The following is a 25,881-nucleotide window of genomic DNA, read 5'->3' as shown; positions in this document are numbered from 1 at the left end:
CCTCTTTAAAGCACCAACTGAAGCCTGGAGTCCAGAAACCTTTTGACTCATGAGTAAAAATAAGTATGTCACAATGATTTAATGAATGTGAAGTCCTGCAAGTTGCTGTGACGATGCATCCTGGATTGAAATGAATTGAAATACCGGCCTGCTATTAAAGGATAGCCAGTGTTTATCCCGCAAATCATTTCACATGCAATTTCTAGAACAAATACCTTGCATGTTTACAAACGCATACTTTGTAACTCACAAATACAGTTCCCAAACCAGTTCTGCTGTAACACTCTAGGCAAGTCTATGCCAATAAGGCTCACAGGCAGTTAGGCATTGGACATTATTAAAATGTTCATGTCATTGTTTTCTTGGATCAAAATCTTAAAATGGCAAAAATCATACAGTATGGATTGACTTTACCTTTCATTTGGACAAGAAACAAATGTTTTTATTGTATCACGGGATATCATTTTTTTGTGGATAATAAAGAAGCAAACTGTTGGATGGTGGTCATGGAGATGGAGGCGGTTCCTCCGGCAGGTTCCTCACGTGGGCCCCTCATCTCCCTGTCCTTCAGTTTGGATCCAGAGTACTTCCACACGTTGGATTTACCTTTTTAGGGGGGGATACAATTGGCAAGCCGAGCCTTCAGCCATGGTTAAGGGATTTTGGCATGACTGCAAAGATACGGGCTCCTGAGCAATTTTATCATGACCTGCAATCAAATATCATATTGTCCCATGCCTTCAAGGGACTGAAACATATTTCTACCATCGCTGAGTTAGAAGCAGCGTACCCAGACAGACAGGTCGTCAGTCTGAATCCACTCGACTTATTTATGCAGACCGACAACCATGATCACACCCGCACCAGAACGCACAATGGTGGCACCAGTTCACCTAACCTAACCCTTCTGTCTTATAACTGAGACACAAGGAGTAGATGCAAATCCCACATAGAAAGCCAGAGCAGCCCCTCACATATAAAGCTGGCTGCCAGGATGTGATTGTATGAACCACATTAAGGAACTCCATAGGCAGGGCACATGCACACATTCAAGATTTCCAGCTCTACCCTGAATCCAGCAATTCTACAAATATCAGAACACAATCAAAGACAATGGAATGGTACAGCAAGAGATGCTACGTGGGGTTCCGGTTTATGCTTTCATACCGTGCTTGGGTCTTTCAGTGCGTGGAATATTTCTGTGAAAGAGCTTTCAAAAAACATTTCTGGAGCTTCACAGCAAAACAGCGTTGCAACACTAGTAAGTTAGTAGTTAGGTTAGATTAGGCAAACGCCGCCTAATCAACCAAACCTTTATGATGACCCAGATATTTTATTAGGCCACAGAAAAGATGCTCCAGGGGAAAAGGAGTGGCAGCACCCAGTGGTTTAGTTTCGGGCGTGACACTGGAGCCCAGCCTCGCCTCCAGGGCCAGTGTTTGATATGATGGTGTTGCAAGCATGCAGTGTAAATGTCCTTTCAATGACTTGAAATGAATGCACTGGCTTCACATCCAGGCCAGGCACACACCAGACAACGCATTCACTGCAAGATGACTCTGACAGCTGACGCCCTCATCATTTCCGAGACAGACCCAGCAGCTCACCAACAGGCGCGCGCACACTAAACATGAGCTTAACAACACAGAACACTGTTGTATCCTGTCTCACATCACAACGAGACACACACATACATGGACGAGAAGTCTGATACCCCCTTAGAGATCTATTATAAAAGACAAACACACACGCCCGAGCCTTTTCCTTAAAATATTTTTCAAACTTACACACCCGCTGACACACACACAGCCACAAACAGACAATTTCCTTTGCTGAGACGAGGTTGACACGGTCAACATTTATTGGCCAAATCCAGCCTAAAGGTGCGTCCTGATATTGTCTCTGTCTGTCTGCGCAAGGGCCTAAAGAATGCAGGACCTTCATCTCAGGTTGAGCCACAGATCAGGAGACACAAATATACCTTAATCCATGTCTGTCTGTCTCCGTAAACTCGTACAACAGCTCCTACAGGCCCCAAAGAGACAAGAGAACAAATGATGGAGCGATTCTTTTGTTCACTGTGAGAGGCTGATTTCTTAATACAATTTCATTTGCAACATAGAACTGAAATAAAAGATCCCTTGTGTCTGCAGCTTATCTGCTTTAATTTTTTACTGCACCTATCATATTTCTATTTCAGTCAATTTTCTACCAACCAATTAACATGCATGGATGCAATGTTACAATTATCTGGACTCTTGACTTTTTTCAATTGCTTTTTATAATTCAAACAGACAGTTTGTTGTTGTCACATTTTCAGCATGGGAAAAGATCAGCATGGTTGTGAGTCATTGTTTGACCCAGAATGACTGGATCAGCTCACTGCAGTCATAATAAACAGTTTGCAGTATTTCATATTTAAGGATCAGGCTCTTCCATACACTATAAAACATACCACTGAGCTTCTCCGTTTCTCTGAGCACACACACCTTCCCTTTTCTGTTAAAACTCGTAAAAGCACCAAAAAAGCATTAATCCGCAGATTACGTTAGTCCTTATCAAATGCACTATTTACCCAAGTTGCTAAAAGCTACGATGCCAAGCTCTTTAAGGAAATTATTGAGCCTTTTCTATGAATGAAGCTTATGCATCATTGTGGATTCAAGTGTACATTTATATGTGCTGAAAAGGCTCCTAACGGTACTGAAACATTAATGTAATGTTTGGTATTTGGTATTTGGTACTTCACGGGAGATTTGTTGTGATGCCGCAACACATTCTGCAATACTGGCACGACTTTAAGTGGGAGGGTTTGTCAAAATTAAGACCACATTTCGCATTTCATTTGTTGCTTCATGATGCATGACGGCTGTTTCCTCTTCAGGATTTAGTATTTGTTTTCTCTGCAGATCTTTACTCCATTTTACAGAGAGCTGCAGACAATGGCTCATAAAAAAGTTCAGAACGTTTTTCCCACAAAGCCTGACCTGCTGGCTCAAAGTGAATTGCGGTGAACAGGCTCTGGGCTGACTCTGTTCTCTGTCCTGGTCCTCTGTGGTGCTAATGTCTCAATATGAATGTAGCAGTATGCGCAAATTCTTCACGTGGCACCTTTAACAATACTGCTTCTTGTTTTATTGATTTGGTTTAGTACCGACCACACATTACATGAATGAGAACAGATTCCTAACCTCCCACTGTGGTCGAAGAGAAATGTTTTGTTTGTTTTTTTTACCAAAGGGCGTGGAGCTGCAGATATGATGGGAAATGTTCGTAAACGAAGTTGTGACACTGTGGGTGTGGGTGTGGGAGTGGGAGAGGTCCTGTCCTGGCAGCTGTAGTAACATCCACTGTTACCAGCTTCTCTCCCAGGAATCTGTATGTAGGCTAAAACCATCAAATGTACGAACATATTAAAAAAAATCTATCCACCCAACATTGTCCTCAACCTATGCAATGAAGCAAGATGTGTTAGGAGAGGCCTAACAGTAGAAACAGTAGCATTGAATACACCTGTTACAGTGTCTGCATTGCTGTCATTAGGAGTCCTCTTGTTGTCCATATTGTAGAAGATTATGGTGCTGCTGTGGATAAATCCATTTCTTTTTTTAAACTAGTTTTACGTGCTTTTTCTTATCAGTGAGTGCTTTAAAACTGGATGAATCCAAACCTGAATTAAAACTCAAAATAAACAATCTAAATGACTTAAACCTAAATTTTTCCTTCAGGAGGCGTTGGAAACCAGAAAGAAGCCAAAAGCTACCTGTTGATATTCATACCCAAAAATGGGGGGCAGCACATGACCAGAGTAAAGTCTAACTGCTTCTTACTGCAGCTGCCATTAGCTTGTGAGCTCAGGTAGCCGCGCAGCTAGCTGTGCGGACTTGGAGTTTAAGTACCGGAGGAGTGATGGGGATTGCACTGCTACCACAGGACCTTTGGACAGGTACAAGCCGAGCTAGTTAGCATGTTAGCATGCTTCAGTAGATATTTTTGAAACGCTATACAAAGAGATCATGATGTCAAAACTGTTATTTCTTCACATTCTGTTGATATTTTAAGTGATTTTTGTTATTCTTTTTGACTAAAATTCTTACATATAGCATCTTTAATAGTGGGTGTCATATAGACGTTTGATTTCAAGACCAGCGTAGAAGAGTTAACCATCAACCCATTTATTTTTTTTTTTAATTGCTCTTAAATGTATTCATGTAGTAAATGTAGGGTTTATTTTGATTATGTCTCACTGCAGCTCAGGTGTAACAAGTTGTTTTTTCCCCCAATATAAGCGTATATAAGCAATATAAAGCACTGATCATGACCTGCAGCGTTGCTGGTTAGTGTCTGGCTGGGGGTCTTCATATGTTGCATGTCTTCCTCTCGCCCCTCATTTACAGTAATCTCTCTAGTGCAGCTGTAAAAGCATAAAAAAGCCCTAAAATGGTAGAATGTCTGCTAGTTTTAAGTTGAAGTCGATCAACCCTTTGCTAAACCTGTAATTTTGTCACGTAATAAGAATAGTTGGCGCCGCTGTGATATACTTTCGATTGCTATTAATTAAGCTGCTTTGAGGATGTTTCCAAACTTTCCAAGTTTCAGTTCGGCATCAAAGTCAAACCCGGGATCACATGGACGGAAGTCCTTTGTCTGAAATATCTGAAGCACCAAACAAACACATCAGAGAAGCTGAAGAGCACAAAGACAAGTTAAACAGGAGGAAGATAAGGAGGAAGAGCAGCTGGCCTGGAGTTCTGAGAGAAAAGGGCCTCTCTTGTATGTTCCTGTTTATATCTCTGCCTGCGTGGAGAACTGAAGGGGTTCGTAAAACAATTCCCCTCAAACAGAGAACAGAAGGACAGCGGGAAGACGAGTTCTCTAATTAGAACCTGCTCTCTTCATCTCCTTTTCATCTTTCTGCTGCATTGATGGCCAGGAACAAGATTACTATGGTGCAGAGTAAAAGGCAATGGAAGTACTTTTTTCTTAGAGATCACATTCATATGAGTACAATTCACAATTGACCTTTTAACTGTTTTTATAGTCAGCCATCAAGGGTCTGCTGATCCAAGTAAAAGATTTTTTCATGTATGAGATAATAATAATATTTTGTTCAACAGATGCACTGAAACTTTCACCAAAGACAATGTTACTGCTTGTATTTTTATGGTAAACTTATGTTAACTGTCTTAGTCTAGCATGTTAGCATCCCAATTTTTGTTAATCAGCATCAAAAATAGAAACTACAGCTGAAGCTGAGGGGAACATCATCAGTGGCGCAGGTATTTGATCATCCGCCAAAAATTTGGATTTTGAGTCGACGATGTCACTTGAAAAAACATAGAAAACAATGTGTTGGTTGGTTTGTCAGCAAGATTACGCAAAAATTACTGCACAGATTTCCAAAAAACTTGGATGTGGGATGCGTATCGGCTCCATTAACTTTTGGTGCAGATCCAGATGTATGGACAGATCCAGGATTTTTTTTTCTCCCTCAAACATCAAGAGATAGGGAATTTTTCAACATTTTAGTTAATTTCTCAGGGATAAATGCATGGATCTTGATGAAAGAAAATCTGGCATACTTAGGCCGCTGGTATCTATGATTGAGTACAATTTGATACGGATCCAAAGAAAAATCTGGATCTAGCAGATTTAAAATAGGCTTGATTCAATTACAGGGAGCTGTAGGGCCTTAGTGGAGGTATGCGCTCTGATGAGTTTGTTATGTGTTGTCAATGAAGGGATTTTGCTCCTATATATTGATGACCAAGTTTCAGGCTACCACAGCTTGTCATATAAAGAGGAAGTTGGGATAGACTGAAACCTGTCTTGTTAGCAATGATAAAGAGATGTGGTCACCTCAAACAGGACCACAAACGAATATTTGTCCAAGCTGGTCAACCAGTGTTCGCATGAGTTCAGCAGTGTTTCAGTTCCCTCTCAGATATCATCTACATCACAGAGAAAAAAAACATACACTACGTGCTTGTAAAGTCACAGCGTAAGTCACGTTCATTCAGTGGATATCAAATGTTTTCTCTATCAAACTACTACAAAGACACATGTGCATCCTTAGAATTGCATACACCGTACAGTTCAAAGCTTTGGGGTCTCCAGTCAGTCTGTCCATTCATACAATCAGGGGAAGCCCAGCACAGACTGATTGGAGTGTCCCTGTACACTCAGGCTCCTCTCCCCTGCAGCCAAGTACAATAAACACCCCGAGAGGTCGGCTCCAATCGCCATTTCTTTGGTTTGAATCAGATGGAGACCCAAATCACACCCAGCCGTGGTAACAGCGTATAAAAGAGTGTAAACAACCCACCCTCAGGACCCCGGGCGTCTGGGTGGGGGACACCAAACATCCCCTCTCTGTGTCAGAGGGCTTCAAAGGGGATAGGGTGGGGGTTGAGGCGGAGAGGCAGTGGCCAACGTTTTCTTATTTCCGAGTGTTTTCGAAGTTGGGTCAGGTGTGTCTGCAGGAGGAACAGTGGGGATGTATGAGTTTCTCAGAAAGACAGTTTATGTAGCAGCACTTTTGAAGGTGTTTTCTACCGTTTCAGGTTTGGCTGTAATTTCAAACAGATGACATGAAAACCGCCTTCATCTCTACTTCTGTCATTGGGGCCACAAACACACAAAAGAATTACACCTCCTTTGTTTATCATACATTACTTTATTGTTATACATCATTTATTAATATGTCAGTTTCTCTAAAATAATCTTTACATCCGTATCATGTTACGTTGTTGGGTGGTTTCCAACACCCCACCCTGAGGAGCAGGGGTCTCTGGGAGCAAAACTCTTCCTGGTTGCACAGCTGAATGGAGTCCTGTAAGGAGGCATCCAGGTGGAGCAGAGCACACCGGGAGGGGAGAGGGGCCTAGTGAAGCCCTACAGGGCAGGAATGTTGGCTGCCCACTCGACAAATAAACAGCTCAAATATGTACTGCATACAGTGTACAGCATACACAACATACACAACACACCTGCTAAAACATCACACTGAGCTACAGGAGGCAAGGAAACATGTACCAAAGTATGAAACATCATGAAGAGTAGACAGCATGATGACAGCACTCTGTAATGCACTAATGTTAAGAAAGGCAGACAGAGACACAAGTCAGAAGGAGTTGCAAGAACAGGGAGGTTCAAACCCCCAAAGATGTAACGATCATCTATATTGTAACCGCTTATGAACAAAATCATTTTAAAATTGATTTTCTGATGCCATATCAAAATGACTCCAGCTTTGACAGAAAAAGCCATTTAAACACACATTTTCCATAGACTGAACATTTGTACTGTAATATATTGATATTCATTGCATTGCAGTTTTTTCTTTGTTTTAAGAAAAAAAAAAGGCATAAAAAAAAAAACACGAGTAAAATGCCATGAAACATGAAGGCAGGTCATGGTGTACAAGTCAAATACAACAAAACACAGCTGTACAAGATGAAGGCAGTAGTCGGTCCCTTGTCTCCATGATAGTAAAACACATTGAACACAGATTCTGTATTGCATCATTTTTGAATGACGGAAAAGAAACCATGCAACATTCCTAAAAGTCTTACTGATTCGCGTCACTTAATTCCACACACCCTAAAAACCTTTTCTAAAACCTTATGAAACCTGCCAAGTACCCCCGCAGCCCCTCCACCGTTCATACAGCACATCAGCAGCCTTCACGACGAGTTAACATCACATGGCGTCCAATCTTTTGAAAAAGTGTCAAGTTAGTCTGAGCAGCTTGTGGCCTCATGCTAGCCCTCAAAGGGAGCCAATGGAGGACCTACTGGGGAGATGGAGGAGGGTGTGTGCGCCTCATGTAAGTGTCCGTGCAGGAGGGAGAGGAACGGCTGTTTGAAAAGAGATGGAGAGCCAGTTTGGACAGTTGCATTGTTACTCAGGGATTATAAAGACAACCGTGACCTCTCACCCCTGCCTAAACCCAAATGTATGCCAGAGGAGGAAACTTTCCCATGTGGATGTTAGAATATGCCAAATACGCTTAAATGTGGTTTTCCGGTTTGTAGTGCAATTGTAGTTTCCTGACCGATTCAAAACCGTCATTCCGCTTTCCATCTCTTCTCTCGCTTCCCCAACTTTACCTCAAACCTCTCCTTCACTTCCTAATAGTGCTAAGAACGATTATTCACACAGCGCATTACAGCTGATGGACATCAGGCAAAGCGGGCAAACTGCCAGACTTGTTCAGATGATGCAAGGTTGCACAAGCCGACTCTTGATTTCAAATACAGTTCCTCATCAGAACTGTGCATGCTTGTTGGAGTCTGAAGTAAAAAAAAAAAAACAGCCTTCAATGAAAACCGTTTCCCATAAGCCCTAGATTTTTGTGGACTAAAAACCACAGTTTAACAAAAGGTGAGGGGTGTCACGGCTAGCTGGGACATGTCTTTAATCAAAGGTGGACACAGACGAGAGGAAGCTGTAGACATGTTTAGACAGCACAGACCGTGCTAGTAGTTTCTTTCATGGTAGCTGTAGTTTTTACTCTAGTCACAGAGTTCCTGTTGCTTAACATGCAGTGTCTTCAAGTTATTTTTAGAACATAAAAAGTAAACCTCAGGAGCAGGCTCCAGTTTTCGACCGATGAAAAAAACAATATGCTAAATGATAGTGTGCACTGAATTACAGGAGCTAGACGAACAGAGGCAAGACAAGATTTGATTACATGATTTGGGATCTTGACCTTAAAAGTTTAAACAAGCAGGCTGATACACGAGGCTGTACGTCCGTTGGTCCCACTGTTCTCACATGTCTAACCAGCTCTCTTAGAAAGTCTCTCCTACTGTACTTATGTATGTGTCTACCACAGCTGTTCATGGTAGTATCCAGTTTAGAGACTTTACAATAAAACAACATTTTTACTCTTTCAGCCCTTTCAAGTAAAACTAGACTTGTCCAATCAAGGTTGATTAATCTTAAAACACAACAATTACCAGACGTGACAGACAACAAGAAACAAACTAAATCAGAAAGGCAAATGAAGACCAAAGTTCCCTCCAGATACAGAATTGTTTCAATCAGTCGACCTGAGAGTGATTCCAGGTTTACAAAACTCTTCTACTATGTTCTTCATTAGCTAAAGCACAGCGGTTAGTTGTTGAAGCTCTGCTGATTCCATGTCACTTTCCCCTTCATTCAAAACAGATAAATGAGGTGAGGATCATAGTAAATGTCACCTGAGCGTTGACCGTTACTGTGAACAATCACTTACCACTTTGCTTGAGCCATAACTTAATGGAGCAAGTGTGGAATGGGGATACTTTTCATGCTCAAAGACGTGCTGAGTGAATCTCTGCTAACAGCAATGACTCACACAGAGACCATTTAGGCACTGTGGTGTGATATGAACTACTGAAAAACAAAACAATAAAAGAGAACTGTACTGCTTTATATCAATCTGAATATTCCTCAAATGAATGTATATGCTAGTGTAACCTGGCATTTTTTGTGCGTATTAGTAACAGTTCTGTGCAGAAGAACCAAAGCTCAGTAGAGTTTGCTTAAAACTCTGCTATATGGATGTTTGATGTCACATCATGTAAAAAAACAAATGTTTCTGAATGTCAGATGTACTGTATACAGTATAATCTCTTTGTAACAGATTAAGAAAACATACATTCTATTCATCTTATTAATGCAGAAATTATCAAATTAATGATAAACCCAACCAACCACCATGCAGGATTTAAAAAAGTGACACTGTGGTACAAAGGCCTTGATGATATATTATGTTCTCTACACGAGAGGCACTCCCAAGGTGATAACTCAGGTCATTTAAAATCTCCTCTGCTGTAAACTAGCAGCAGCTCCAGCCTCCTTATATGGAGAAAAGTCAGAGCAGCCTCTGCGCTAGTACTGTGGTTAGTGCTCAGTGTAGAGAACAGCACCAATGTACAGTAACTGGATGAATGGTAAATGTGTAATAAATATGATTCATGTTACTAAAATCAATAAAACTAGATATCTTCCCCACAGCAACCATCCCTTATTTGTCACTGGTAGTCAAACCAGAATCTAAAAAAATCTAAAGAAATAAAAATCTCAAAATCCCACAGACAGATTTATACCTACATCCTCCATGTAAAATGGTTTTACAGTTACTCTGAGGAAACTTTGTCATAGTTAAAAGTGAAATTGTTTTCTGCTTCAAATGTCGATGGGAAACTTGTTGCTATGGCGGAGTAAAAAGAAAAGAGAGTCCCCACAGTTTTTGTACGGTGGTCATGGTGCGTGTTACTGTGTGAGAGGATGTCTGCACTGGGTCCAGCAGCGTCAGTGGTGGTGCTTGTCGCCTTCAGCTGACGGAGCCTCCTGAAGGAAAGGAGTGAATGAAGAGCGTACGGTGCGACCACAGAGAGGCTGCTGCACACGGAAGTTGTTCACCATACTCTTCTGTACCTCCTCTTCGGCTGAGGTGAAAAGAAGGCTCCGGAAGACCGCCAGCTGAACGAGGAAAGGGGGTCATGAGAAAAAAAAAGGAGACTCAGGCTCTTTTGTCATCTGAGTGATAGAATCAGTCCCATACCTGAGGCAAGAAAAATGCTGTCATGCAAGTTTGGTTGAGTGCAAACTCAAGTAGTCAGACATACCTCCACATAATGAGGACTACTTTATAGTAGCTGACGCACGTAAAAGAATTGCTACTAGTTTCCCACCTGATCACTTTGGAAGTATAATTGCTGCTGCTGCATTTGCTCTGAAGGACAACAGGAGCCCTCTGGTGGCTGGTTTCGTCTTCAGCTCAGCTTAAAGTTGCATTTGAGACGTTTTTCACAGATGGAATGATGGCCTTTGCATAAAACTATTTTCACTGTTTATCAGCACTACGTTTTCAGAATACAGAAAAAATATGCCGCCACTTCCAGTTCTTGATCTTTCTCTATTGCAGCTTAACAATATGCTAAATATGTTTCTGAAAACATTTATAGACAAGAAATAGGCAGTGTAGTAACAGAATCACGGTTTATAGTTCATCAGCACTGTCAAGTTGTGACTGGTCGAAAAAAACGGCCCTTACTCAATCCAACAGAGAGAAAAAGAGGCAGCTCTCTCTCTCTCTCTCTCTCTCTCTCTCTCTCTTTCAATTTAACTATAGTCTTTGTGACCCTGTTCAATTTTCACTCTCCTTTTTGTTCTGTAATAGTCCCCTATCAAGTCTTGCAAAAATACATAACTCTAAATGCTCCACTGTGTTCAGCAGCTAATCACTACCCTCATGTCTCATGTTTGGGGCTGGGCCGGTAATGTTTATCAGAGCATATTGGCTGAAAACAGCTGCCTACTTTGCTTAGAAACAAGGCTGAGGAGAGAAGGGCTTCAGTTTTATATTATTAGCTTTATAATCATTATCTATACCATACTGTCTTTGGTGCAGAGATGTGAGGGCATGTTGGGTACAGGGTTTAAAATTGGCACCCGCCACTCGCCAAATGCGTGTAAAAACATGTTTCGGCGAGTGAAATAAATAGGTCACACGCCATTGGCAGGCTGCGGAAATTTGCCGACTTTGCTATATAACTTTCAACATAAATGCCAAACAGTAAAACAGACACAGTTTACAACAGCAGATCTACTGATTGCGTTTCAAATTTGTCCCTCGCTGTCCACCGTCATCCACATTTGAAAATGTGTCAAGTTTCGCAATAATGACCGGCCACCGCTGTCAACATTTTTTGTGCCTCTGATTGATGTCCTCATGTCATTCATTAAATTCATTCATTAAATTACTTAGCATAACTATATTAATACAAAATAATTGCAGTTTATTCGATATCTTCCATGTCATGTGACCCAGTGACTCCAATCCAGCAGCAGATTGTATTAGTAAACTGAACGAATGAGACACAGATCTTTTTTATTGTATTTAAGTGCTTCCTCTATTTAATATGAATATTAATATGCAGAATTTCTTTTTTTTCTCAATACCAATCCCATGTGACCCACTGACTTCTGAAACAGATTCTGTTTCCATAAAATAATGGTAAAAAGGTTCTCTAATGCTCAAGAGGTTAACATATTTTCAAACAGCAATGTCAACTTCTACACTATTTTGTCTCATGTCTTACATTCTTAGATTTTTCAAAAATCTCACCAGTAGTCAACATTTAAAGGGTTATTTTTAAATTTTTCCTCTGGGGGGGCATGCCCCCTGATCCCCCTAGTGTTGCTAGGTTACTGACTCAGAGCACCGCTGCTGCAATAAAATATCGGGGAAACACTGTGTTCGAAAGAATTTCGGACGTGTGGGGCGAACTATTTCTTTCTTAGCTGAAGCCAAAAACGGGACAAACTAAAGAGAGACATAGTGAGGTCGTATATTTTCCTGCTTTTTTGTCCTTTGCCAATCACACCTATGAGTAGTAGAGGAAGAGGAGGAAGTAGTAGTTTAGATAGTTCTCTACTAAGAAACAATCAGTCGGCAATTAACAATTATCTTTATGCTGTTCAGTGTTTACTACAGGAAATCTGTTAGTTAAGGTCGTGATTGTGAACACTTCAGTGGCCATCAAAACATATTTTGGCTGGTTAAAGTTTAAACCCTACCTGCCACTGGCAGGTATGTCAAAAATGTAATTTTATATCCTGGTTGGGCATGTTTACGACTGCTAAGACTGCTCCCTCTCTTCATTCACAATCTGGCTCCCTTGACTACTCCTCACTCAGTCTAGTCAAGACGGGGAGGAGGGGACAACTTTGAATAGTTTGCAAACAACAATTGTCGCATATTATGCCTTTAGGGTGAAGCTCAATATCACAAAACTCTAAACACTAAAAGCTAAATTACAGCTCTTGATGATCTGCAGGAAAAAAATTATATTCCACACACACATACCTGGTCGTGGCTGACTTCTATGTGCTGCTTCATGACAATCCAGGTGACGGCCTCTGTCAGAGGGGGCGTTGTCAGAGAGCCGTGGTACGTCCAGTAGTTGTCAGTGTTGGTGGGTAACAGACAGGCAGGGTCGAACTTGTTAAACTCCACTACACTGTCCTACAGACGGCCAGAGAGACACAGGACAAAAAACTGAACTTTGCTGCAGTGCTCACACAAACATTTCAATATTTAAGACGCAATAAAGAAACATTCTAATGTTTAAAATATACTAACTAAACATGTGCTGAAGTCCCAGAGAAAGTTCAGTATCAGTCCGCCACAGACTAATATAATGACAGCAGACTGAAACTGTTATCAAAATACTACAACCGTCACTATCCAACCATTATCCACAATTTAAATGTTAAATAAGTATTACACAATGAGTGTTTTACAACTGGGAAATTGCGTTTGTATTGAACACACACCAACCTTATCAGACATTATTAGTGATAAGCAGTGTAATATCAGTGATGTGAAAGAATGCAGCCTAGAATGCAGAACTATGACCTCCAGTCAGTCACCTTAATGTACAACAACCAGCATGTAAGACTCTACATAGTTTCATATCAGAAAAGGTTTCTCTAAGGACTACCTTCATTTAACATCTAGTGGTAACAGGTAGCTTGTGAAATAATATATGTCTTTTATACTTTTTCTTTTGCACTTAACTTTCCAGAACTTCAATGGCTGACTGTGAGTAGTTGTCTTGTTACATCTCAAACACAGGTTTTTTAATCCCTGGTTGATCTAATTTGTCTTATCCTGGGTGTGCAAACATTAAGTTGTTAAAAGCTTTTGAGTTCCAGATTTTTATCCTGAATTTTGTTTTTTGGGCAAAAAAAAAGCTAATCAGTACTTTAAGTATCAGTATAATCTGCTTCCTGCCCGTCCTACGTGTGTCTATACTGAACCACAAGAGGGCATCAGTATCTCTCTTCATTCATACCAAGATTTACATTTACATTTACAAATACATTTATTAGTCTTCAGACTGATGAGAGTACATTTCAGAGATCTTAATAAAGCAAAAATGTAGTGTATGTGTGTGTGTGTGTGTGTGTGTGTGTGTGTGTGTGTGTATGATTTTACCTTGTGTCTGATAGCAGGCAGAGCGTCAACCAGTTTCTGCAGCCCCTCGTGTCTCTTTCCCACCTACACAAGGATTAGACATTAATCTGGATTGTACGCACAGCCTGAGGCTGCATATACAATACATACTAGGTCATGTATACATCATTATCTGCATGTGCAGTCATTTGCAATACTGTAGACCGACACACGACATCAGTGTGTGTGTTGTATATGTATACCTTGAGAAAGACTCCAATAACAGCCAGTCCATTGTCTTCGATCACTGCCTCCTCGAACAAACTGTACTTGTCAGAGTTCCAGTGGACCAAGTGGAGCTGAGAACACACAAAAACAAACACACACAAAATGAGTGTGTGTGTGTGTAACTATAAACTATAACCTTAATCTTTTAAACCACTGTCCTCTAAATGACCCACAATAATCCATGCTTGTCTTAGTTCTTATTTTCAAAATAAGAGGTTATTCTTGTCATTGACTCATTTTGAATTCACTGTTATGTGTTTTGAATTTTATAACCAATATTAAATGTATTGTAAACAAAGAAAGAAAAAGAAACGGAGATCAAACTCTTTAGCAGTGCAAACTATGTAATTGATATGGATGAAAAGTAGATATGTAGCTATGTTAGCTATTTGGTTTTACAAGAAGAAAGTCGATTGTTGCAATGTTTGATTCAAAGACACAAATTCCCCTATTATACTATGAATGGTGAAAATATACATTCAAGTCATTATCTATAATCAAGAATGGACAATATACTAATGTTAACACAGCATTTAACAAAACCAAAGCTGACACATAGCCATCAATTTACTGTACATGCAAAGATAGAAAAAGATATCAGTCAGGACTGTAACTTGATTCTGCACGCTCACATACAAAGACTGCTGAGTGATGAGAATGACATGAACACATTCCCAACACCACCAACAAGGGCTTGGCCAAGGGACACAGTGTCAGTGGAACCTGTCATTACATAAGTGTGCCAAGTTAATGGAACAACATGAAAATAGATGTTCTGTGGTCAAACGTGAGTCAAATCCCAACACCGAGAGACAAACACAGTGCCTATGTTTGAATGTGGCTTTTTTGATCTTTAGGAATCTAAAGGGATCCACAGCTGGATCAAAGAATCTGGCAGCATGCCTGATACAAGAGAGGAGGGATAGGTTCTCATATAGACAGAGCATGATAAATATTGTCCTGCACCAAAACATCATGTCACTGATCTCAGTACTTTTCCATGCATCTAAGGGACAAATGATCAAAAACAGAAATGGGTCTGCGAGTGAGTCAACATTTACCATTTAAACAGTGCCGAATGCTTTTCTTCCTTTCCTCCTTTCTTTTTTTAACCCTTAAGAAACCATTTAGTCATGTGGAAAGTAAGTGAAGAGGGTTAACTGTGTATCGGTCTCTTGAGCACAACATGACTGACTTTTTCCATTCAACGGCCGGGTCACATGACAACACAAACACCTGCCATACATGTGACTTCAGCGCCCCTTTTCTTAACATGCTCCATTACTGCAGTAGGAGGCATGTTGAGTTTTTTTAAAGCAACAACGGAGGCTGTGAATAGCCAGCTAAAGATACTGCTGTTACAGGTAATGAGGCCCTTGTAGAGCAGCATAGGTCTAGACCTGTGGCTACAGTCGCTTCAGAAATTAATAGGATATTGCTCAGCACAATGTTGTTCCTGTTTGCTGAGAGCATTATACTGCTTTCTGAGTGTGTGTGTGTGTGTGTGTGTGTGTGTGTGTGTGTGTGTGTGTGTGTGTATGCGTGTGTATGTGTTTTTGTCGTGTGTGTGTGTGTGTGTGTGTGTGTGTGTGTGCATCTAGGTTGTTTTTTTTTTTATTAAGAGTTTATTTGTCTTTGTTTTTTCATGACATTCATAGCCTTATACAAATATACTGAAGGGGCCATCCAGCCATCCATCTATTGGATATATCCAATCAATCAGGTTAATTGAAATCAGGTTACTCTCATTCAAAAAGGAACATAGTCGATAGCCGGCTACATGTCGCATCAGTCCACGGTCACATAAACCACGAGGTGAAAAGCAACAATCTATGGTCCTGACAATACTGGATTTTTTTAACCAATACTGGGATCAATATTCATAATTATTTTTTGTTTTATAAAAATCTGAAAATATAGTATTGTTCAATAGTAATCTTTTTACATTAAATAATGTTTGTTTAAATAAACAGGCATTCCTAAGAAAGATCTGTTTATTGGTTGTTTCTAAAGAAGTGACCACGATACTTTATTTAACAGCTGAAAAATCAACTTGTCTGTGTTCCCTCATTGTGAAAGTGTGCAAACGTTTTAAAAATTATAATTACTGTAGTGCTTTTTCCTGTTACTTATGGGCAGACATATATATCGACACGAATATGCAATTAAAAAAGAAATTCTTAACAAATTGTAAGGTTAAGTCCGGTATGTTTTAGTGCCATTTTGAAGGTTTTAATTAAACCTTGATGATTATCAGGATGTTAATTGCAATTACTTTGGCCAGGATAATCTTGACATTACATTTTTATCATCCCATAAGATCTTTTTGTGAGACAGATGGAAGTATTGCCCAAGAACTGTTGTATCAGAATATTCTAAAGACAAACAGATATCCTTCTTCCTGTCTGTCTTGTCTTTTAATCAACTGGTTTTATGTCAAAATTCCCTTCCTACCTCATTTCCCTTATGTTCTTGACATATTTTAAGAAACAGGCAGATAGGCTAATGTCCCGACAGGAATCACTCACGTTACATGTTCTCTACAGTACCTCTGCAGGGAACAGCCTCCTGTCCACGGTGTGCTCTGACCCCCAGGCGTTGCTCTCACCCCAGTGGAAGTGGAACTGGCACAGCCTGAATTGGTCTTGCAGGGGGCCCCCTTTAAGTGCTGCGGCAAAAGTAAAAGGACATGTAAATCAGTGCAATACATTTTAAAATCCTTTAAAAAGAGTGAAATGCTTGTCCTCAAATGGTCTCATCTCATCGTTCAGTTGAAAGTATTCAACAGTATTTGCTTCCTCCTCTAAAAAGGAGGAAATGATCCCAACCAGGACGTCTGCTGAGGAACAGGTTGTTCAGGCCGTTACACTGACCCAGAAACATCCAGGAAATATCATAGTGAGACAACAATAACCTATGACTCAATCACTTTTTATTACACCGTTAAAGTTTTTATCAGTAATGCCACCAACAGATAAGGATGAGATACTGGGGCATAACATGTTGCTGAGGTAAAAAACATCCATTTAAAGACTGAATCTGCAGACATGCCTGGAACCTCCACTGTTTCTCCATTTATTGTACTGGTAATAAAACACTATCATAAACCTGTTTTTGTTCTCTCAGAGCCAGACTAAGCTCATAATACAAAGAACGAGGGCACATGAAACCTCGAAAGTGGTATGTTTTGCAGCTTTAAGACATTTGTAATTTTACCAAAAATAAGGTTTATTTGACGGTTTGGAAAGCTATATAGTGTTTTGTTCTAGCCCAGTAATTATACCAAAATCACCAGTGCTTTAATGACAAGCTAAATAGTCGTTGTTGAGGTCAAGACAGACACGCGAGTCACATGACTATCACCAGATCCACGTGGAAGTTGTGGTTTAAAGTGGAGCATTGATCGGTGGATTTGCCTCCAGGCAGCGGGCTCTTTAAGGAGAAGGATATAATCCTCTCATCTAGATCAAAACATACATTCCTCTTGCCGAGATTTCCTTCAAATCCCTTTAGATTTAAAGGGAAACCACAGTTCACAGTGTAGTCATAAACAAAGAGGAACTTAAAAAGGAACAAATTGTAGTTTTACCTTCGAGATTTCTGTAAGCAAATTAATGGAAAGACTTACATCTTAAGAAAGACAATGTATACAGAAGACACAAGGGACTACTCACTGGACTTGTCTGTAGTGTCATCATACTCGACCAGAAAGGAGTAACCGTTGTTCCAGATTTGTTGGCAGGTCTCCGGGTCATAATCTGTGACCAGAGGCTTCAGCGCTGAGTCGAAGACGCTCTTTCGCACAATAATGTCGATGGGAGACTGACGATCACCTCCTGGTACCGCGAGGGGTCCCTGCCACATGGGATGCACTGGAGAAGAGGAGAAGAAGAAGGAGGAGAGGAAGGAAGTCAAAAACATACAAAGCCAGAGAAATGTAAACTTTAAAAACAGACTGGAGGTAAAGCATCGGCTGCCCATGCAAACAGAAAAACTGGACAGAAAAACGCTGACACCTACTTTTCATGTTGTACTCTGCTGCCTGCTTCATTTTAAGACAGTCCATTTTGAAACAAAAAATATTAAAAGGGAACCACTTAAAATAGAATCAATCATAAAATGAAGCTGACTACAGCGTCAGTGCGAAACAGACACACACCGTCCTTCTTCCTTGAGCCGCTAGAAAGAACTGATTGAAAAAGGAGCAAGTGAGCAATAGTACTTCCTCCTAGTCCTCTTACATTTTTTTTCCTGAAAGGAAATTACAAAATAAGAGAGAAGTAGGCTGGCTGTACAGAAAGTGACACGCGGAATGTCCTGGCACGCCCCCAGCTCTCCTCCACAGCGGGGGAATCCGTCCAGGACCTCTGGCCGGTCAAACCGCCAGCTCGGGCCAGCATCTGTCAACGGACCCGACTTCTAATTACGCGAAACTCTGCTCTCTTTGCTTACCTCCCTCCTTCTTGTTTTCCTTTATCCATGAAATCCCCCCACAAAACAAAATTTGTCCACTTGTAAATCTTTCACTTACAAAAACCGCAGTTTAAAAGATCGTGTCCATCTCTCTATTGACAAAGAGCTAAAGAAAACAATCAGTCAAGTGTTGATGTCAGAGGGCACAAAAGCAGCGCAGCCAATTGTTTTTCTCTCCATTCATCCAGCACAGAGCTTAAGGTTTCCGCTGAGAGCTGAGCTGAACAGGTCTGACTGGGAGATGACCTTCATCTTCATCGGATTTCAGCAGCTCCTCCTGGGGGAGTTGGCTGCCTGAGTCTGTTGATTGCATGGACACACAATAACTGCTTGCAGAGCCATTTGTGCTCATTGGCAGCGTAATTGTAAGCTGCGAGGTTGTTCTGATTCGTGGCGTGTCAGTGCCACAGTGTCACTCTGCAGTGCTCCTGAGAGCGTCATGTGACAGCCAGATGTCTTGAATCAGAAAATGAAAAGTGTGTATGAAGAGCTCTGAGACACCAGGTGATTTTTTTGCATCAACAAATGGTGAACATTAACCGATATTAGTAAGAGGCCTAGTATGAATATAGTGGACTCCCTAAACTCACCACAGATTTGTCCTGCAGTAGTGTCCTTGAGCAAACACTGAATGCCGACCTGTCAAGCATAAAATGCTGACACAGCATCTTTTTTTCTTTTTTTTTTTTTAAGGAAGGCACTGTCCAGCCTTTCTCCCCCAGGTGTTCTATCTATCAGGCGTTTCTTGTCACATTTTAGGCTATTTACTACACATCTTGTATACTTGACGCTACAACGTTCTGAATTGCTGAATGTGCTTTTTCTATCCTTCAGGAAGACAGAGGATTCCATTTATTTCAGTGTGCACAGCATTATCATGAAACATTAGCTTAAGTTTGACAACAATAAACCTGGTCTAAATGTTCATAATCAAGTTTGGATGGGCAATATGGATAAAAGCTTCTATGATTGTATATATACACTTACATCACCATACTGATATTAGGGATTTCCATGATTAATCATTAATTAAACTAATTAAAATATATTTACTGACAATTAGATATGGGCACAAATAAATCAGAAGGTATCTCGGTAATTATTAAAACCCTTGCTTATAAAATATATGAAACTATAATACAAAATACTGGTATAACAAAGTTACTTGACATTTTATACAAACTGATATTTTACATTTTGGCCATTTAGTACCCTCAATATGGGTTGGATTTTGTCAAGTCAAGATGTAGTTTATCATTCAAGTAACTTGCTATTCACTTTGTTCTATTTTCTGCTAATGTAACCTGCTCTAATTTCAAGTCAGAGATTAAAATAGTTTTCTAATGGAAAAAGTCCAACATATTTCTTATATTGGTAATGATTAACTGCTAATTGATTGTTTAAGCAGCCAACTATCATTTATAGAAATTGCTTAAATTTGCATACCTGATTAATTTATCTTCAATACTAAATTTGAAGAAAAATGTAACTTAGAAACTGTTTGTAGATAAAATAACCAGGAGTAAATAGCACTTTTGTTAAATTGAAGAGGCACTATGTAGTTTTGGAGAAGAAATTCAAAAGAATTCTGATATTCACAATATAAGTGGGACACTAAAACAAAATCAGAAATATTTTTTTTCCATTACTGAATAAACCAGCTGTTCTCCCAGTAGCTCAGTGAAGCTAGAGAGGTGGCAGGGTCCGCCAAATATAAAACTGAAATTGTGTTCTCTTTATAGGTCTGTTTATTTATTCCGTTTATCCAGTTGTTGTCATAAAAACAATTGTTTGGTCAGCAGTTAATAAAGATCTTTCTCTTCTGATTAAAATGTATTTTCCCCAAAACTACATAGTGCAACTTTGCATACCAGACAAATCTAAGGTAATTTATAACAATGACGCCAACATTGTTTTTCCTGGAAAAACTGTTACTCAGTAGAGGGCCATCTGGAGAAGGTTTCGTTATCTCAAAACCTAGAGAGATAAGACTGAAACTATCTGCAGGTCTAGATAACACCAAGAAAGGGAGGAAAATGTGCATTTGTGTTTTTCTGGGTTAACTGACCCTTCAAAGCCTGATTACAGTTTATAACAGTTAGATTCCATGGGTCTGACACCCTGTATCTCTGTTCTCCATATGCCACACACAGCATTAGCAGCAGGTTAGTGTTACTCAGAACTCTGCTTGGAATCCGAGGCCTGATGACATCAAGGATAACTTTGATTACACCACAATACTGTCATACAAAGCACAGACACACAGACTTCTAAAAAAGGGCTGATACAAGACATTACAGTTAAAACATTTTTAGATTAGGGCTTGGCTGACAGTAGGGCCGATACAGATGAATCTGACCTCAATATATTGTCCCGATATTCTTCTATCTATATATCTATATCTATATCTATCTATCTATCTATCTATCTATCTATCTATCTATCTATCTATCTATCTATCTATCTATCTATCTATCTATATATATATATATATATATATATATATATATACATATACAAATATATAAAGGATATACATGAGCACACCTTTTTTGTAATGATCCTGCACGATATTTTACAACATAACAATAAACTTTATTGCCCAAAATGAAATCATGCACTGAAACAGTAAAATGATCTTGGGTAACAACTATACGACAATATGAAAATAGGAGCGGTCATCCAACCCTGACCCTATTCAGTTTGTTGTGAACATGCAACATGAAATGCCACTAATGTCTGAAATAATGAACCTTTAAACTTTTTTTGGCACCTAGTGGCAAAAACAGACAGAAGATACAGCAGGTGTGGGACAGTTGGCATCTCCTATTAACCATCAGATTTGACTTCTTTGTCGTCTATCTATCACTGTGTGTTGAGGGCTGAGATGTATCAGTATTTTTTTAAACTGGAAATCTTTCCATCACTGCTCTGTCATTATTTTTTTCTGACAACTGTGCACCTGAGAAAACTTGTGTGTGGTAAAGGATTCTGCATTACTTTTACAAGTGGCAGCATCACAGTGCTGCGGCTCCAGTCTTACCTGCCGGATAACTGCATATTTGACCGTATGCGTACAAGCCCATCCCTGAAGTCAGAAGAGTCAGTGACATGGTTTAACAGTCACCAGACACAAGGTGAAACGTGAGCAAAAGGCACATTGAAGATGTGTGTACATTTTTTTAACGACTTCAGCGATACATTGGGCCCCACTTTTTTTAAATGCTCTCAAGCTAACTGCTAACGCACAGTAAAGTAACTTTAATGATTTGGGCCAGAAAATTAGAATCTATTTGAAAATGATTCAGGTACAAATATTCATGGACAAGGTAATATTTTCAAGTTTTATTAATGTTAAATTTAGTCTTGTTTTGTGACTTCCTTCCTCGCTCTTTGAATCGACCATTACCTTGATGGCTTTTTTGTGGATTCCTGTGGGTTTGAACATTATTGGAAACATTTGAGATGATGAACTGAACGTGCAAAAGTCAACAAAACATGGAGCAAATGCCTTGTTGCTTCATTACACAAATCATTCATAATATCTTTTATCCTTAAGGTACCTTTCTTCTCTGAGTGACAGGTCTTTTCAGACAGCACTTCTTCACTTGGTGTGTATCAAAAGTGATACGCTTTGGCTATACATTAGAGATAAGGTTTGGGGCTCAGAACTGCGGTCAAACAAATCCACTAAGGGAGGTGTGATTTGTACCTTCTCTGAAGTCATGCCTGGGAGGCTCAACTCAAGTAACAGAGATCTTAATCTTTTAACCCCTCTATGATGAAATGATGGAAACAAGCCATCCTACATCATGGAAGCACCTACTGCTGAGTCAGATGGGGTTTGTTTGTTTTTTCCTGCGGAGTTTTGAAAAGCAGAAATGTCTCTTTTTGAAGAAACAGCATCAGGACAGACCAAAAAGCAGGCCAATGGACTTGACAAGAAACCTAATTTCTAGTGGACTATTTCAAAGCCAAACCAAAAGCCCTTTCATAAAGCATTGGACAGACATTGTCCAGCACAACAAGCTTGTTAAAGTTAAATTCAAACTGTGTTTACTGTCATGGTCGAACATAAAAGCTCTGCTGTGCTGGACTATTTTTCCACTTCCCAATGTGTGTTTGCCTGCCATTGACTCTGGTTACGGTTGGCATGAGATGATGAACAAGACACGGCTGCTGTTATTGGGTGTGGTGAGGAAGTCGTTGCAACTTGTCTGACGAGCTTTACCGCTTGGAATATTCTGTGGGCATGTCAAAATCAAGGGGAATTACTCATACCGGAGGTCTAACATGCAAAGGAAATAAATGCTCATTAAGCGGCATCCAAGATGTTTATAATGACCCCAGTTGCATCCTATAACTTTGCTGTCAAATTAGTGAATTTTGGCATATAATGCAATGCTACTACATCCACATCTCTGCCTCAGTGCTATAGCCTGGGAGATGTGGGTGACAAACCTAAACAGGAATATACACAGTTGGGGTGTGATGAAGACAATAAAGGCCCAAAATAATAAAAGTGAGCTCTTGAAAACAACATCTATGACCCACTATACATATGTTGTGGCATCACATACTGGCTCCTATGTAGGTCAAAGGGCTTCAAAGGGCCCCTCTTCGGGGCAGCGATCAGGGATATCAATACTTGTGTGGAAAACCTGGAGCCAGACGCCAGCCTGAACACAGCTGAGTCAACAGAGCAGTGTCTGATCCGAATCCAGTGATGAGGAAAATCCAGTCCGAGATTTCCACTGGACACCGTGCACGCTTCACGGATGACAACAAAGTGACCATTAACTGATGCTGTGTGTGTATGTGTGTGTGACCTACAATGAGAGCCACAACGAGCCACAAACCAAACCACTGCCATTCTCACACACACACAACCACACTCACGCTGCTGCAGTGGCACTGTCTGGGATTAAATGTTACCTTCAATAGCTGTACCATAATAAGCAGCTGTGTCGACACGCTGGAGGAGGAAACAAGAAAACACAGTGCAGCTATTTAACACACGTCTCCCATGAGTACTTACTCTGTGACAGCACATATTTGCTTGAGCACGCCGTGAGGTTACATCTCCTGACTGGCGTTATCCGCTGGCTTCTGGCGTGTCCGATGAGCTTTCGGTGAAGCTGAGAAGTCAGAGGTCTTATTACGGATGACAAAGTCACCATATTGATCGAGCTGACGTTACCAGCCTAACAACAAGCGGTTACACGACGCGCTCTAACGTCCCCCAACACACTCCGCCGCGCGGCTTTATCTGAGGCTAACAGTTAGCTAAGTATTTTAACGCCCCAAAAAAGTTAGCTGTCAGTGCAGCCCGGTAACAACACAACTATCGCCCGGCTGCCTGCTGTTCTCTGGCTCTGCCCTCATACCGTTTTCCTGGAGGAGGGGGAAGGGGCTGGCTTACGCTTTACACACATTCAAAATGTGACCGCAAAAGCCAACAAGCGCTCCTCCCGAACATACGGCGTCAAAACAGCCCAGCCAAGCGGCGTCCGTGCCGGTACAAAGCCTCGATAAATGATTAGATAGAGCGGCCGATAGGAAAGTGTTTACTCTGCAGGACGGGAGGAGGAGGGGGGCGACGGTCCGGACCAATCAGCGGCCTCCACTGAGGGGCGTAAGCGACGATGATGACGGCACACAGATTCGTATGTCAGACAGGTGGGCTGCGAGAATGAACGTGTCACTGATACACATCAATGTACGTTTATATATCACAGTCACGTCGTCATCATGATACCGTGCAGGTAATGATCATGATACAAAATATAATAAGAGTGATGTAATAATACAACCAACTGCTATAACCAACCCCTTACCATAAACACTGATATCAACCTGTGTTGATAACCCCATAAGGCCAAATCTGTTCAACAACCTACAATTCAAAGTGAAAACAGATTTCTACAGAGTAATCAAATTTCAATTAATTGATTAAAAATGTATAATGTAAGATACGTCACTGTAAGTCAGTATTTAGTAGATGCACCTTTGGCTTCAATCACAGCACTGAGTCTGTGTGGGTAGGTCCTTAATCAGGTTTGCATATCTGGACACTGCAATTTAACTCAATTCTTCTTTGCAAAACTGCTCCAGCTCTGTCCGGTTGCACGCTGATCGGGCATGAACAGCCCTTTTCAAGTCCAGCCACAAATTCTCTATTGGACTGAGGCCTGGGCTTTGACTCTGCCACTCCAGAACATTCACCTTGTTGTCTTTAAGCCATTGTTTAGAGGAGAGTATACTTTTTATAGGTACTGTAACTCAAAGTGTCAGTGTACAAACAAGTATGCAAATATACCCCACTACATTACACGACGAGTAGGAAAGTCCTGCATACAACATTTAATTGTAAGAAAATCACGTGTGTTATCAGTGACATTTAAATTAAGCAAGTTCAAGTGCTCATATGCATAATGACCGATTCTATTCTGTTGCATTATTACACACATGTATTTAATGTTGGAGCTGGATGGGATTTAATGAATTCTATAATATTTACTTTATAGACTGCTAGGTAGTTTGATCTGTAATGATGCATCATATTTTAAGACGATCACAAGATTTGTGTAGATCATCCTAATTATAGCTGTCAAAAAATAATAAATATATTATATTAAATGTAATGGACCAGAAGTTAAAGTAGCCTAAAAGGAAAATATAAATTGTACATATGTGTGGTACTTGAGTGAATACACCGATGTCTTACCGGGAGTCGAGGACAGAACAGTCATCACTGATGTTACACATGTGTTTTTCCTCTTCATTAACCATCCTGTCCAGTGATGTGCACAAGGGGGGGGCAGGGGGGGCAGTCGCCCCCCCTCGTGACCCAATTGTTGAAAAACGCGTGCTAAAGTGCCCTCCTGAGAGCCAAAATGCGCGCTAAAGTGCCCTCCTGAGAGCCAAAAAAAAGCGTGCCAAAGTGCCCTCTTGGTTGGCAAAACACACTAAACTGCCCCCTTCGCTGGTTAAAACATGATAAACTGCCCTCTTGGGAGCCAAAACAGGCGCTAAAGTGCCCTCTTGGGAGCCAAATCGGCGCTAAAGTGCCCTCTTGAGAGCCAAAACGCGCGCTAAAGTGCCCTTTTGGGAGCCAAAACGCGCGCTAAAGTGCCCTCTTGGGAGCCAAAACGCGCTAAAGTGCC

The 25,881-nt window shown here is 40.6% G+C and overlaps 1 protein-coding gene across 2 annotated transcripts; it reads right to left on the bottom strand.

The window, feature by feature from the left end:
• Positions 1-6,656: 6,656 nt before the first annotated feature.
• ca5a (carbonic anhydrase Va) lies at positions 6,657-24,308 on the bottom strand. 2 transcript variants are annotated; one of them, XM_030425883.1, is made up of 7 exons: positions 23,754-24,308; positions 17,917-18,114; positions 16,792-16,910; positions 14,218-14,313; positions 13,997-14,059; positions 12,863-13,021; positions 6,657-10,473 (listed from the first exon to the last, which is right to left on the bottom strand). In XM_030425883.1, exons 1-7 carry the CDS (start codon positions 23,893-23,895, stop codon positions 10,303-10,305), a joined length of 948 nt encoding a protein of 315 aa, XP_030281743.1. In that variant the 5' UTR covers positions 23,896-24,308; the 3' UTR covers positions 6,657-10,302. The 2 variants fall into 2 exon arrangements, with proteins under 2 accessions (XP_030281743.1, XP_030281744.1); XM_030425884.1 differs by lacking the exon at positions 23,754-24,308 and adding an exon at positions 18,263-18,417.
• Positions 24,309-25,881: the final 1,573 nt, after the last annotated feature.

Source organism: Sparus aurata, chromosome 8 (assembly GCF_900880675.1).
Source record: "Sparus aurata chromosome 8, fSpaAur1.1, whole genome shotgun sequence".
Lineage (NCBI taxonomy): Eukaryota > Metazoa > Chordata > Actinopteri > Spariformes > Sparidae > Sparus > Sparus aurata.
This window is presented reverse-complemented; position numbering and strand designations above follow the sequence as displayed.

What these genes read in the sequence shown, in the direction of transcription:
- ca5a (XM_030425883.1), bottom strand. Translation starts at nt 23,895, where the DNA reads ATGGTGACTTTGTCATCCGTAATAAGACCTCTGACTTCTCAGCTTCAC. An exon ending in TGACACTACAGACAAGTCCA is followed by an intron (nt 16,911 to 17,916) that starts GTGAGTAGTCCC and finishes CTTTTGCCGCAG; the next exon opens with CACTTAAAGGGGGCCCCCTG. An exon ending in TAGAAGTCAGCCACGACCAG is followed by an intron (nt 10,474 to 12,862) that starts GTATGTGTGTGT and finishes TTCCTCGTTCAG; the next exon opens with CTGGCGGTCTTCCGGAGCCT.